Consider the following 13,972-nt stretch of genomic DNA (forward strand, 5'->3'; position numbering starts at 1 on the left):
CCACAGGCGTCAGGAAACAGTGTCAGGAAACAGGCTAGAAGGGTAAGGCCCCCACCTGGGTGCTGTGCCTCCACACAGAGACAACCACCATGGGTTTCTGTGTCCTTTCCTCAGGCAACCCCATCTCTGTCCTCCATGACCTGGAGTGAGCGCTGAGTGGACAGGACGGTGAAGGTCTGGTGGACCTGGATTCAGGACGCCCCCACAGTGCAGGAGTGAGGATGTCCGACTGTCGCCTGCTGGTGTCTTCCTTCACCATGCAGCTCCTCCACTCTCGGCACTCAGCACTGCCTTTCATGAAATAACCTGGGTGGGCCTCAAGTTGAAGCCTCGAGTCGAGCTGAGCAATAATTAGTTTCTCGGAGGGCCAGCTCCTCAGATCACCGGACCCATCCCCTGTAGGGGCCGTTCACCACCACAGCAACACCAGCGACACCAGCGACCCAGACTCCCAGACAGCCCTGCTGGGTGCAGAAGGCAGGCTTTACCCTCGCCTGCACCCCAAGCTTGGCTGTCTCTGCCTAGCCACCGAGAGCACACACATACCTGGTAAGCCAAACAGAGTGGCCTGAGAACACTGAGTGTCGCCTGGCTCTGCTGTGACACTGAGTGAGACAGGACTAGAGGTGAATGCTGGAGCTGGCTCACCACAAGACTTTATTGCAGACAGGGACACACAAGACACCAAGTACACACCACCCCGAGTAGCATCGGCCCCACTCCATTTGCCCGTGGAGTGTTGCTCTGACCTTCAGAGCTCCACCCCAGCCCCAGGGCCCCACTGCGCCCACCGCCATGGACACCTGCTCTGCTCATCACAGCTAGACTCAGGTCGGACCCCTCCCCCAGCCCCGGTTCCACAGCAGCCTGACTCCAGGCCTCTGGATTGATGGATTCCTGCAGTGGTGGGGCCGCCACACAGGGTCGGAGAGCCTTCCCCGAAGGCTGATGAAGAAACGGAGGCTCTCGGAGGCCCCCAGACCATTGGTTCCGTGTTGTTTAGCACAGTCCTGGGCTCCACGAGTCTTCTGCCAGCATGTTGCTCCTCAAATCATAGCACGGGATTAGGTCAGCCGTGGTCATTGCTCTTGCCCCTTGTCCACATCTCCTGCCTCAGGGCCAGCCATCTTGGTTGGAGCTGGAAGGTCACACTGTTGCTCACAGACTTTCTGGTCATCCAAGGCCCTATTCTCTCCCAGGAGTGCTCCTTGGGGACAGGACCTGTGGTGACCATGGCCACAGACTCCCGTGCAAAACCAAGAGGTGACAAGGATGAGGGGACAGGGAGGCGATGGGCACCGATGATGATATTTCTGCCAGCAAACACTGGTCCCCACTCACATGAGCCACTGATGTCACAGGAGAGGCACATGGCTCTAACCTGATCTTCCACCATCCCAGGCTTGGGGGGGAGGGAACAAGGTGCTGTCCACTCGCGGCGTGCTGGCTAAGTGTCATTGGCATGACATGGGTATAGCCAGTTTGAGGCCTTCGGTGGAATCCACGGAGTCAGCTTAGGCTCGGAAAGAAGTTTTGATGGTTTGCAGTTGAGACAGCCATGTTGCCAAGACCCTAGGGTGGGGCGTCGGAGACCCTGCCCCAGAAGGAAAGCAGTGTGGCTTGGCCAAATGACATCATGGGACTCACTCGGGTCAATTTGACAATTCCATTCTCAAACCAACTATCAAACCATTATCTAGTGTGTCAGTGACCACAGCCTGGTGATATCGTGTCTCGGTGGTTCGCTTGTCCCCCAAAAGTTTTCCCAGCATTCCTGCTTCTTGTGGGCACTCTGATCACGGGTGACAGCCATCTTGCACAGACATCAGACCAGTGAACTCAAACCAGGGATGGAGGCTGTGGCCCGGTGTGTGGGACAGCGATCTCATCTGCCTTTGGAGGGTGTACACAAGGAAGGTGAAGGCAGGCCTGTTGGCCTGGCCTCTCCCACGCTGAGGGGCTTTGGGCCCACTTAGACAATTTGGCAAAGCCACACCCCCTCAAGTACCCGCCTGGCCTGGGGGAGGGCTCTGAAGGGCTACTGTCTCCAGTGTGACCAGACAGGGATGCATGTCACCAGCTTCCCCCGTCCGGATGGACTTCAGCTCCTGTGTTCTGCAGCCCAGCCCTGGCCCGGAGCCCATGCCTCCTTCGCATGCTCACATCTGTGAGTCCGTTAACATCACACTCGCGGGAGTTTGTTTGATGACACATCAGAAAGTGCTCAGCACTTCTGAGCAGCGATGACAGTGGCGGCTGGCAGCAGCGGCAGCATCAGCACCGGCCTCGGTGGTGGGTAGTGTCTGCCAGGCCCCACCTCTGCGATGAGACTCGATGCCAGGACAGAGAGGGAACAAGAAGGGACTTCCCTGTGTGTCCCTTGTCCTGTCAGAACTCTGGTTAACTCTGGGCTGGACCCACGTTTCTTGTCACCAGCTGGGGACTAAGTAAGCAATAACTGTCCTTGTCCAGTACCTAAGAAGGCTTTGACCCTCACAGAAGACCCGAGGCCCAACATGAGGGACTGAGCCGTGGGATTCAGGCTTTGCTCCAAGTCTGGTGGAAGGGAAGAGCATGGGTCCCTGCCTGCCTGCCTGCCTGCCTGCCTGCCTGCCTGCCTGCCTGCCTACCTGCCTGCCTGCCTGCCTGCCGGTGTCCCATTCTCCTGCCAGAGGAGGGTCACCATTGCCATCCTACCTTCCAGCCTTTTCAAAGCTTCCCACAGAACGTGGAAGCTACTCAGCTGCCAAGCAGGGCTGGGGCTGCAGCCTGCCTTCCTGGGAGATCACCTGTAGGGGGCAGTAGTGGGGTGCAGGTCCAGGTGTTCAACCTGCTTGTTGCCTCAAGTCGCCTGCCCCATTAGGCCCTGATGGCAGTACCCATCATTACCAGCAGGGGGAAGCCTCTCTGCAGAGATGGCAGCCTTAGGCCCTGTTGAGTCCCTGGGTTTACTCGCTTCCACTCTAGGGCTTCTGGGATACTAGAGGCAGTCCAGGGAAGTTAGCAGAGCACAGCCCCACCCCAAGAGGCTCTCATTGGCTTGGGTCAGTCCCGCCCTTGCCCCAGAGGCAGGCAAAGTGGGACAGAAGCCGTGGCTGTCATGCAGGGGGCCAGATAGACCTTGTCTCAGTGGGGAAAAAGCAGATGAGCTTTGAAAGAGCCAGGATAGAAACCTCTCAGGTCTGCAGAGGCCCAGGGAAGGGTGGCCTATAAGGCTGGCCTCGGTCTTAGAACTTGAACTTTGTAGACAACTGTGCCCAAGGCCAATTGTCCACAAGACAAAACCAAGCAACGTTCAGACCCAGCTATTCAGGGTGTCTGATAAGAGGTGGGGTCTCCAGGCCCAGAGGGAGTGGGGCTAGGGCAGGCAGGCATCACAAGGCCTGAGCCTTCCACTTGGGTCTGCTGGAGGGGTCTGGAACGCTGTTTGACCCCTGCTCTTAATGTTCTCACGAAGCCAGGGAAAGTGGGGGGAGAGAGGGTGCTGCCCTGCCAGGAGGCAGCAGGCACGGCACACGGGCCAAAGTTGGGGCAGGTGAAATTTGGGGTTGCCAACTGCCAGTCCCACTGATAGAAGGGAGATCATGTTAGCTGATAAATAGGGGCCTGGTTGCGAAGGAGTGCCCCTGGCTCTGGGAGCTGAGTGTCAGGGCTGGCCCTAAGGCATCCCTAATGAAGAGCAGGTCAGCCATGCACAGGAGGGCAGAGAATGCTCTTGCAATGGCGGGCATGGAGCGGGCATGGGGTGAGGTGTGCGGGGACCGGACATAACCAGAGGACACCAGGGCCGGGCAGGCTGCCAGCCTAGCGTTCCTCTCGGACCGGCCGGATCTTCATCTCTGAGAACTTGAGCGAATATTGCCAACCAGTCCAGGAGGACCACTCGACACCGTCGGCATAGGAGGCGTGAGCACCACGCAGGTACTGGCCGTTGAGGTTGGATGTGTGGCAGTTGCGGTACCACCAGGCCCCTCGGTAGAAGGCAGCACAGTTGTTCTCCGAGTGGTCGCTGTCCCGGTCCTTGGTGGTGAACCTCATGCCGCTGTGCTTGAGAAGGGAGTCACCTGCATGGTACACACAGAGGTGACAGAGGCCCCAGAGCACCATCCACCTGCCGTGCGAGCTTGGGTGTGCATGTGTACCCAGGCAGCTCCCCTGCCACATGCGTGCCTTCCGGCCATCCCTATGTCCAGGCTCCCTCTACCCTCCTCCCAGCTCTCTGACGCTCCATTCCTTCTGAGGAAAGCCAGCCCAGAGATCTCATCTACAACCTAACGGCCCCACAGAATCCAACCCCAGGAATCCCCTGGCTCCAGCTCCGAACTCAGCTCATTGCTCTGTGAAATGTGGAAATGTGGGAACTACCCCAGGTTCCATAGGACTGCGGGGTGAAGTCCCAATAGGACTTGCTGTCTAGATCCCGACCCCAGAGGGCAAAGGCCCAGCAGGCCACCTCTCCCTGCTGCACTGTGAGCCTCACCTGCAGTGCCCGAGTAGTCGGCCACCGTGAGTGGGTACCCATCCTCCTCAGGGTCCACAGAGAACAAGCCCACGCCAAAGCTCCCATAGTGGGCATAGGCAGTGCCATTGTCAAAGTCTTCTAGGTCCACATGAAGCTCATAGGCTGCTTGTGTGGTCAGGGCATGGATCCGCTTGAGCCCTGAGGAGGGGGAGGGGGAGAAAGATGGAGCAAGTCAAGGGATGCAGGGGATGCCCCTCCCACGCAAATGGAGCTGAGCGCCTATGCTCAGGACAGCTGCCAAGTGCGCTCTGGGCCGCTCCCTTTTCCCTACAAGCGTGATTTTGGCAGAAGCAGGAGACTTAGTTGTCACGCCTGGTTTTCTGTGTTCACTTTATGGCGGGATGTGCTCTCCGATGCCGTGTGTGTTGGTGTCTCACACACGTATGTCAATGCCAGGTGTCCTCTGTCCCGCTCCACCTTATGTTCCAGACAGGGTCTCTCACTGGAGCTGGAGCTCACAGACGCAGCTGGGCTGCCTGGACAGAGAGCTCCAGGGCCCCCTGCCGTCTCTGCCTCCTCAGAGCGAGGATTACAGGTACATGCCACTGCACCTAGTTTTACATGGGTTTGGGGACCCAAATTCAGGTCATCTTTACTGACTGAGCCATCTCCACTGTCCCCCAGTTGCAGAGGTGACAACAGGTAGAGAGCTGGTCAGAATTTGAAGCTCAGATAGGGGTGGTGGCACCCTCACCCGAACCTGGCCTCTGCGCCTTTGCACGTGCTGTTTCTCTACCGCCCCTCATGGCCCTGTCACCATCCCGTGCAGCCATAGGAAGGTGGTTGGCCCAGGCACCCTCTTCTCCCATTCATCATTCTGGTTCTAGCTGGTTCCTTGTGAATTTCCCTGCCAGTTTAGTTCCCTAAACACAACTCTGCAGTCATCGGTTGCTGCGACCCCGGTAGGCACAGAGGGACCTGGTGTGGCCCGTGCTCAATAGATATTTCTCAGTTCACAGAGCAAAAGCAGCGCCTGCTTGCTCTGCTTTCCCCAGGTCCTGGTTCTGCACAGCCCCACCCCTTCCTCTCTGCCTCTAGTTCTCCCTCACATTTCCCTGCCCACTGGCCCTTGGGTCATCCCAGGGTCTCCCACAAACAGGGCACTTCCCTGCCTTCCCGATCAGCTCTTGATTAAGGGGGCATTTAATTAAACCTCACAGGTTCGCGGTGCCTATGGCGATCCATCAGCCCCTCCCCATGGGCCGGTATTTGGGTTACTGTGTGCGCAGTTTTGTGAACCCTTCTCGGCTCAGCCTTGGTCTCCTCGCCAGGCAACCTACAGCCCATCACAGGGTCCCTGTGCCCTCTTTACCCCACTCAGAGCTGCTGACTCTGTTCAGCCCAGAGACCTGCAGGATGCAAGGCTTGGGAGCTGCAAGAGCAGGCAATCCCACCACATCCTGTCTCCCTGCCTGAGCTGCTATCCCAGAGCTGGTGGCGTCCAGGCAAGCCACGCTCTCTCTCTCTGGGCACGGCTTGCACACCTGTTGTGTACAAGAGGGGCTGATGGATAGATGCGCAGGCAGCAGGGGGCAGTGACAACAGTCCCCACCCGGAAGCTGGCACCATTCTAAGAACCTCCTGCATAGTGATCAATCAGGCACCATCAGAACAGGCTTAATTACAGAACCTCAGCACGGCCAGTGACTGAGCCCACTGCATGCTGCCCAGAACCGGCTGGTGCGGGGAAGGACGCGGCAAGACAGGCACAATGATTCCCTATTGTACTGGACAGAGAAGGAAGGCTCGGAGAGGTGGAGTCCCCCAGCCAGATCACACAGCTGGTGAGCAGCAGAGCTGGGATCTGAACCCAGGCAGAAGGGCCCAGACTCTTTTCTTCAGGCCCAGCCAGGAGAGACTGCATTTCCCAAGGGGTGCTGAGAGATGTCCTTTCCAATCACTACATGGTCACCAGGGCTCAGAGACCTGCAGTCAGCATGCCACAGCTGGGCATGGTGGACTCTGGACACAGCTCACTAGTGCCTGTCCTAGTGGGGCTGCTGGGTAAACTGCTGGCAGCGGGCAGGACCTCTGAGACTCGTCTCTCTTAGTGTTCTCTCCCTCCCTTCCTCAGCCCCTTGTCTTACTTCAGGAAGCTCCAGCTCTCCATGACCTGGGATTTCTGCGTGCCATGTCTCTGATTCCCTGTGCACACAGTAACGCAAATGAATTGGGAGCAACGAGGCAGCCCAGTTGTCCCCCAGAGTGACAGAGGACCCAATACCAGTAACACATGGTCACCCCAAGGCTCAAAGAGCTGAATCTAAGACACAACACATACACGCACACACACACACACACACAACACACACACACACACACACACACACACACAAAGGGGCTGACTAGATGCCTCCGTGGGTAGAGGTGCGGCTGCCAAGCATGGCAACCAAGTTCAATCCTATGGGAGAGCTGACTCCCATAAGTTGTCATCCGACCTCCACACACACCGTGGCACGCACATGTGAGTGTACACATATACACACACAATAAATCGCAACAAACAAAATTAAATTAAAATACAAAACAGAACAAAGAAATGAGATTTAAAAACATGGTAAGTAGTGCCTGAGGTATGACACCTGAGGTCAATCTCGCACGCACACGCGTGCACACACACACATACACACTCATACAAACATACACATCTACCTGCATTCATACACCCACCTCACATACACACACAAAAATTAAAACTTCAGGAAATAAACAATAGTGGGGAAAAAGCTAAGAGGTAAATCAATGGGAGTGGATGTGTGGTGTGTATCCATAGCCACGGTATATAAAGAGTATCCGTAAGTCAATAGGAACAGGGGAAGCCCCCAGTGAGAAGGTGACCGAGGGGCAGAGAAGCAGAGGTGAGGCCTCCCATGGGGAGGCTGGAGCCCTCCCAGTTGACATTCTTGTCAGGGCGCCTCGTCTGCAGAGCTAATCAAAGCCTTGCTTAAATGCTTCCTCCCCCACCTTCTGCAGCTGCTGATAGATTTCAATTAAGATGCCAGTGAGCAGTGAGGCGCCAACCCTGATCCAAGCTTATGGGCGGGAAGCGGGAACAAGGCCTCTAACTGGCTGCCACCGCTTTTTCCTTTCCTTGGGGTGGGTGAGGAGGAGTTTCCTACCCAACCGTGTTCACCGTCCCTTCTAAAGTATCATCAGAGCATGCCACACTTCCCCTGGAGCCTGCCTGGGCTCCTCATACCCAGCTTATCCAGTGGGACTTGTGGCCCCACCTCTTGAACCTCAGATTCATCGTCTGTAGAAGGGGATGATGGGAAGAGGACCACTCTCCTAGCTGGTGTGAGGCCCCAGGGGCCCACGTGTGGCATGAGTTCTCAATAAACTCTGACCATGATCTAAATGGTGTGTGCTCTCTTCTCACAGAGTCCTCATCTGTCACCAGGATGGGGCGGGTCCTGCCCTTCTAGAGCCCCTGTCAAGGAACACGGACTTAACCGATGCTGTGGGTCAGCATGCTACTGACTTATGGGCACCGTGTTCCTCCACCCTGCCATGGGTCCTGCCTTTCATATCCCGTGGGGGAACCTCTGCCCAGGATCTCGGCCCCTCAGGGGGTGTATGGAGCTGAAAGCGCTGAGTGGATTGGCCACTTGCTGGGGGTGGCACACTCAGTCTCCCCAACATGACCACTGCTGACTCTCCAGCCCTCCTAACACCTGAGATGGGGCCCCTGAACGCACCAAGAGCTGAGGGAGCTGCTAGACAGTCCCCAGAGAGGTCAAGGCTTCTTGCTTCAGACATAGGGTCCCTGGAACTGCCGCTCCCTACCTGGGCAGGGGACTGGGGAGCCTAGGCATCCTCCGTCCAACTGTCTCTTCTGTCTTCCCCATTTCTGATTCCCACGTGTTTAGTTTGCACTTCAGCGTGCACTTGGAGATCAAAGGACGATTTGTGGGGACCAGCCCTCTTCTTCCACAGGAAAGTCCTGGGGACTGGATGACAGTTCTTGGGCTTGGGGCCAAGTATTTTATCTGCTGCCTTATCTCCCTGGCCTATTGGTTTTTTATTACTATTGTTTTTGAGACAGGGTCTTAATATGTTGCACCATTTAGCCTGAAACTCCTATGCACACCAGGTTGGACTTAAACTTGTAGCAATCCTCCTGCCTCAGCCTCTCCAGTGCTGGGGTTACGAACATGAGTCATCATGTGCAGGTGTTATTTTTATTTTTCTCGCTGGTCTTGAAGGTTAAGGCCAGCACAGGCCTGAAATTGGGGTCCTCCTGCCTCCTGGGTGTTAGGGCCACTCCACCCAACTGTCCCCGTCATATTTAACAGCTCCCTGTCTGCAGGACCCACTTGTATAATATTCTTCAGTTAGCTGGCTCTATTCTCATGGTTTTGATCTCTTGAACCTCCCGAGACTGGGATGGGATCCATTTACAGAGAGGCAAGGAGCAGGCAGAGCATGGAATGTGCCCAGCGTGGGGACACTTACCCAGCCAGTGCTCCCCCGTGAGCTTGCCAAAGCCCTCCCGGTAAGCTTCCCAGCCTCGGAAGAAATTCACAGAGCCGTCCTCCCGGCGCTGAAATACCTGCAAGGGGAAGGGAAGGTAAGCACGGGAGCCACCGCCTCAGGACCCACGGCCCCTAGGCTCCCGCCCTTTCCCACAGGCTGCCCACAGGTAGAGCGCATGGGTGAGGACCAGGCCTTCCACTTCCCTCAACAGCTCCTGGCTCTGGGATGTGGAGCAGAACAGGATCTCAGGAGCTTGTGTTAGCCAGAGGCAGGACTGACTGGCCAACCACAGCTCCCTGGAATGTCCCTGCAAGGGGTCACCATGGCAGGGCAGGCGGGTGGGGCGCCTCAGCTCCCAGGCCCAGCCCCCTTCTGCTGTGGGATGAGGGCAGGGGCTCGGGCTGTGGCTCAGCTGGTAAAATGTTCGCATGAGCTCTGGGGTTTGTCTCTGCCTATGCCAGGCATGGTGGCACAGCTGTAGCAGGTAGAGGCAGGAAGAGCAGAAGTTCATAGTCATCTGTGGCTATGCTAAAAAGCCAAGGTCAACTTGGGCTTCACGAAATGCTGTCTCAAAAGTTAAACCCGGGGGGGGGGGAGGATATGTTTGGTTACGGTTTTTATAGGTGGTAGTGTCTGTTTTATTTTTTGAGACAGGGTCTCACTTTGTATTCATCTACCCTGGAACTCACTGTGCAGCCCATAGCAATCCTCCTGCCTCAGCCTCTCAAATGCAAAGCACACACTACCAGAATCAGTCCATTCTCAAGTTTTTAAGCAACCCTTCACCTTATACTTGGCCCCCAGATTCCCACCTCTCACACTCCTGTGTAGAGACCAAATCACCAAGGGGTGTGGCCTGGGACCCCTGAATCCAAGCCACTACTCAAAGGAGGCCCAGAAGCCCAAAACAGGCTTCGGGTGTGACTCGGGTACCAACCAGCCACCGAGCCGCCAGAGCCGCCTCTGTTCTTTTTAATAACATTCTCCATTTGGGAGTGTGGAATCCCATTGGTTAAATTGCCTTGAAATAAGGACGGTGCTGGTCCCGGCCGAGCTGACGAGTATTTACACGATCGCTGACAGTCCCGTTCCGGGGCCGCCGGGCCCACGCCGCCTTTCTGTTTAACAAGCCTTTTCCTGCTCATTTGCAGAGGCAGCGCCCACTTGCCTCCATCTGTGTCTGCGTCTGATGTCAGAGCTCTGGCTGCCACTTTCATTACTAAGCAGCCCGGTTCCGGCAACTCGGAACCGCCCGGGTGCCCGGGCGGAGCAGCGGCGTCTGCTCGCGAGATGCACCGGGTCCCCAGGGACACGTCAGTCACAGGCAGTTGGACAGCTCTGACGTCACGGGCTGGGGGAAAGATGACACTTTTTTCCTACTGCCCCGACCTGGTCCTGAAATTTGAAGTCCTCAGGAGGGACCCGCTGGATGGAAGGAAGTTCGATAAGGCTGGGGAGATCTGAGCCATGTGGAGAGCCGTATTGACGGCCCGCACATTGGGACCCTGAGCACGCGCCCTTTGAAAGGCTTAATCCTGGCAGAAGCTTAGGCCCTCTGGAAGGCGAAGGCGGCAGGCCGACTGAACCTGCTACTGTTGGAGGAGGAGGAGATCAGCGGGAGCCGCAGGCTGGAAGCCCCTGGCAGGCTCACCTCCTACTGGAGGCCCTAAGGCCCCCACCCCTGGGACTCAGTCCAGTTAAATGAAGGAGTTGAGGGTCTAGACACCAGAACGTGGCTGATGCACAGCCTCTGATAGCAAATCCTTTGCCTCTCTAAACCTGTTTTGTCATCCGTGAAAGACCATGCATGGGCTGTGAGGACCCACGGGTGTGGATAGAGGCACAGTAGGTGTGCAGTCACGGCTAGCTGGGCAAACATGAGCAGGGTAGACCTGGCCACAGTCTGCTTTGCTGCCCTCTCCATCCTGCCCTTATCTCTCTGCCCAGTGCCAGCCCCGCTCATCTCCTCCCCAGCCCTCCTGTGCATGCTTGCTGCTACACATCCAGACCCAGTCAGACTCTGGGGAGACTCTGCCCTCAGGGACCTTGGGGTAGGAAAACACAGACAGGCTGGTGTGCAGGGTACTCTCAACAACACACGCAGGACAAAGAGCAGAGAAAGAATAGGTCTGCACAGAAACATGCAGCTTCCTGCAGGGCAGAGTCCTGGCCCTCACACTGGCCTGCCCCGTAGTTCACAGCATCCCAAGACCTCCACAAAGGACACCTTGCCTAGAGTGAAATGAGAAGTGGGGTGCCAGACTTCCAGTTCCCCCTGACACACAAGGGAATGAAACCCTAGTGGAGACCAAACAGGGAGGCCTAGTGTGGAGAAGGATGTCAGAGAGGAAGGCCAGAGAGGAAAGAACACCTCCCACAAGCCAAGCTCAGGCTGCAGGTTGCAGTGAGGCCAGCTGAGCCACTCCTGAAAGGCAGAGGGACCACTGAGTTTCTGGATGGAGCCTCCCAGTTCCGCACCCCATCCCCAAGGAGCTCAGAGCTGGGGGCAGGTCCCAACCTCCTCTTCAGATACACTGCAAGGGCCACAGTCCCAAGTTCCTGATCCTGCCTTTTCCTAACCCTAAAGGGCACAGAAGGGAGCGTCCAGGCCACAGACCAGATGGTGCAGAGACCATCACTCCCCTCCGTGGCACCTGCTGTTCACCAGATTCCTCCTCCAGCACGGACAGGGTCTGTGTTTTCCTCTGTGTTCTGTCTGTTATGGAAGGCGGAAGCAGGGACAATGGAAAGGTAGTCACTCATGTCCTCAGCCACTGTCCTACCGCTGTCTCAGCTGTCGGCCACCACACTGTCCCCACTGCACCGCGGACTCCACCTGAACGGTCACCTGGGGCAGACACACACACAGTGGGCCCACCAAGGCCTCTTGCTAATTTTCTATCCAGCAAAGGGGCACCAAAACTAAGAATGGCCAACATTAGCCGGGTGGTAATGGCGCACGCCTTTAATCCCAGCACTTGTGAGGCAGAGGCTGGTGGATCTCTGTGAGTTTGAGGCCAGCCTGGTCTACAAGAGCTAGGTGCAGGACAGGCTCCAAAGCTACAGAGAAACCCTGTTCCAAAAATCAAAAAACAAAAACAAAAAAACATTCTCATTAGATTGTTAGATTTGACCCTGAAGAAACCAGGGTTGACCTGGGGAGATGGATCAGTTCAAAGTTGCTGGCCTGGCCTTGTAAGTATAGGGCCTGAGTTCAAATCCCTAGCACCCACGTAGGAAACTACGTATGGCTCTATGTGCCTTTAGTGGCTGCACTGGAGGACAGAGATGGGATCCCAGGAGCTTAATGGCCAGCCAGCCTCAGAGAAACAAGTTTCAGGATCAGTGAGAGGCCCTGTCTTGAAGCAATAACATGGGAGGCAACAGAGGGAGACATTCAGTGTACCCGAGGGTCTCAGCATCACAAGCATCGGCGTGCACACCCACAAATCCGTGTGAATACACTATGCACTTGTATGCGCACATATAACACAAAGCCAAGGCAAGTGTGAGGGCACTGGCTGGGGAGGAGAGACAGTGGATCCCTGGGGCTGAATGGCTTATCTTCCCTGCTTGGCAAGCTTGATGACAAGGTCTCAAATTAAAAACTGGGCATGGTAGCACACACCTTTAATCCAAGCACAGAGGCAGGAACTCTGTGAGTTCGAGGCTAGCCACAACCACATGGCGAAACCCTATCTCAAAAAAAAAAAAAAGAGCACAGAGCATCAAACATTGTTCTCTAGCCTCCACGTGTGCTTGCACACACATGAACATGTGTGCACATAAACAAAGAAACCCTAGCACTAGCCAACTTGGGCACTGCAGTTGGGCTGGGATACACTGTGACTCACCTCTTGAGGGGCCCCTTCCCCCCCCTCGCCATGACTTTGGAGATAGAACTTTGAGATCTTCAGGCCAGGGCTCAGATGTCCACTTCCCACCCCCACGCCCGGACGCACAGTTTACACTGGACTCCAAGGCTGCGAGGGAATAGGTCAGCTGAGCCGGTTCCCACTGTGCCCTCTTCTGTTCCACTCTATTCGATTTAAAAAAAAGCAGCGTTGATGGCAACCCCAGGAAATTGATTTCGCCACCTGCCAATGGATCCAGGCCCACAGTTTAAGAACCGTTGCCATCAAGTTCCTGGGTTCTGCCAAGGGCCATGCAAGCCACAGGTCGAATATCGAGTGGCTGAGTGTCCCCAAACTCACGCTGACACCCACTGCCGCTCAGTACGTAGCCTGACAAATCCCCAGAGGTCCATGTGGCTCAGGCTAGCCAGGTGGACAATACCAGGTGCCGGGCACACGGGAGTGCTTCATCAGGCTCTGAGGCCCAGGGCAGACCGCAGCTGTGGCTTTAGAGCTCTGGAAATCAGCTAGAGTTTGGTACCAGTGACAGGATGTGGGCTTTAATTAGAAAACGAGGATCAGCTGGGCGGGAGGATGCCAGCCGCGGGCCTGGAGTGTCCCGCTCCTTCGGCCCCAGGCCTCCCAGGTAGATAGAGGCCGAGGAAGCCAAGGCCAGAAGCAAAGTAGTTATTGATCAGCTCTGGGCCTGCACTGGGTGTTGGCCCAGCTCCTGGGCTTCACTGGGCTTCCGGCTGGAAGGCGACAGAGAAACACTCACCAACGCCGGGGCCTCCTGGGCCGGTGCCATGAGTGGGAAGGCAGACAGCGCGTGTTTTCTTGGTTTGGATTCTTAAAACCCGGCCTCCTACCGCCACTGGCGCAGCTTGGAAGTACCACCCAGAGGCTCTGCCAAGGAGGCATGTGGTCCACATGGTCCTGCAGACGGTACCGGGTGATTTCAAAGCAGAATCAGCAGCTACACCCGATGCAGTGGGCTGCTCTGAGAGGCTCAGCAGAGCCAGAGGGGCCACATCAACATGGCAGTGCCTCCTCTACAAGCCTGGGCCTGGTGGAGGCTCCAGAATAACCCTGCCTGGCCCTCTCCATGCCTGCAACAGTA

The 13,972-nt window shown here is 56.3% G+C and overlaps 1 protein-coding gene across 1 annotated transcript in view; it reads right to left on the reverse strand.

Moving 5' to 3' along the window:
- Positions 1–799: 799 nt before the first annotated feature.
- Fibcd1 (fibrinogen C domain containing 1) overlaps positions 800–13,972 on the reverse strand; it is a 32,841-nt gene continuing 19,668 nt past the window's right edge. Inside the window, exons 5-7 of the mRNA XM_050155397.1 lie at positions 8,978–9,074; positions 4,481–4,660; positions 800–4,064 (exon numbers count right to left, since the gene is read on the reverse strand). Of these exons, the coding sequence (XP_050011354.1) occupies positions 3,805–4,064; positions 4,481–4,660; positions 8,978–9,074 (537 nt within the window). The 3' untranslated portion in view covers positions 800–3,804. The remainder of the gene's footprint in view (positions 4,065–4,480; positions 4,661–8,977; positions 9,075–13,972) is intronic.

This window comes from Alexandromys fortis, unplaced genomic scaffold (genome assembly GCF_014885135.2).
Source record: "Alexandromys fortis isolate MF-2015 unplaced genomic scaffold, M_Fortis_MF-2015_v1.1 scaffold_72, whole genome shotgun sequence".
Lineage (NCBI taxonomy): Eukaryota > Metazoa > Chordata > Mammalia > Rodentia > Cricetidae > Alexandromys > Alexandromys fortis.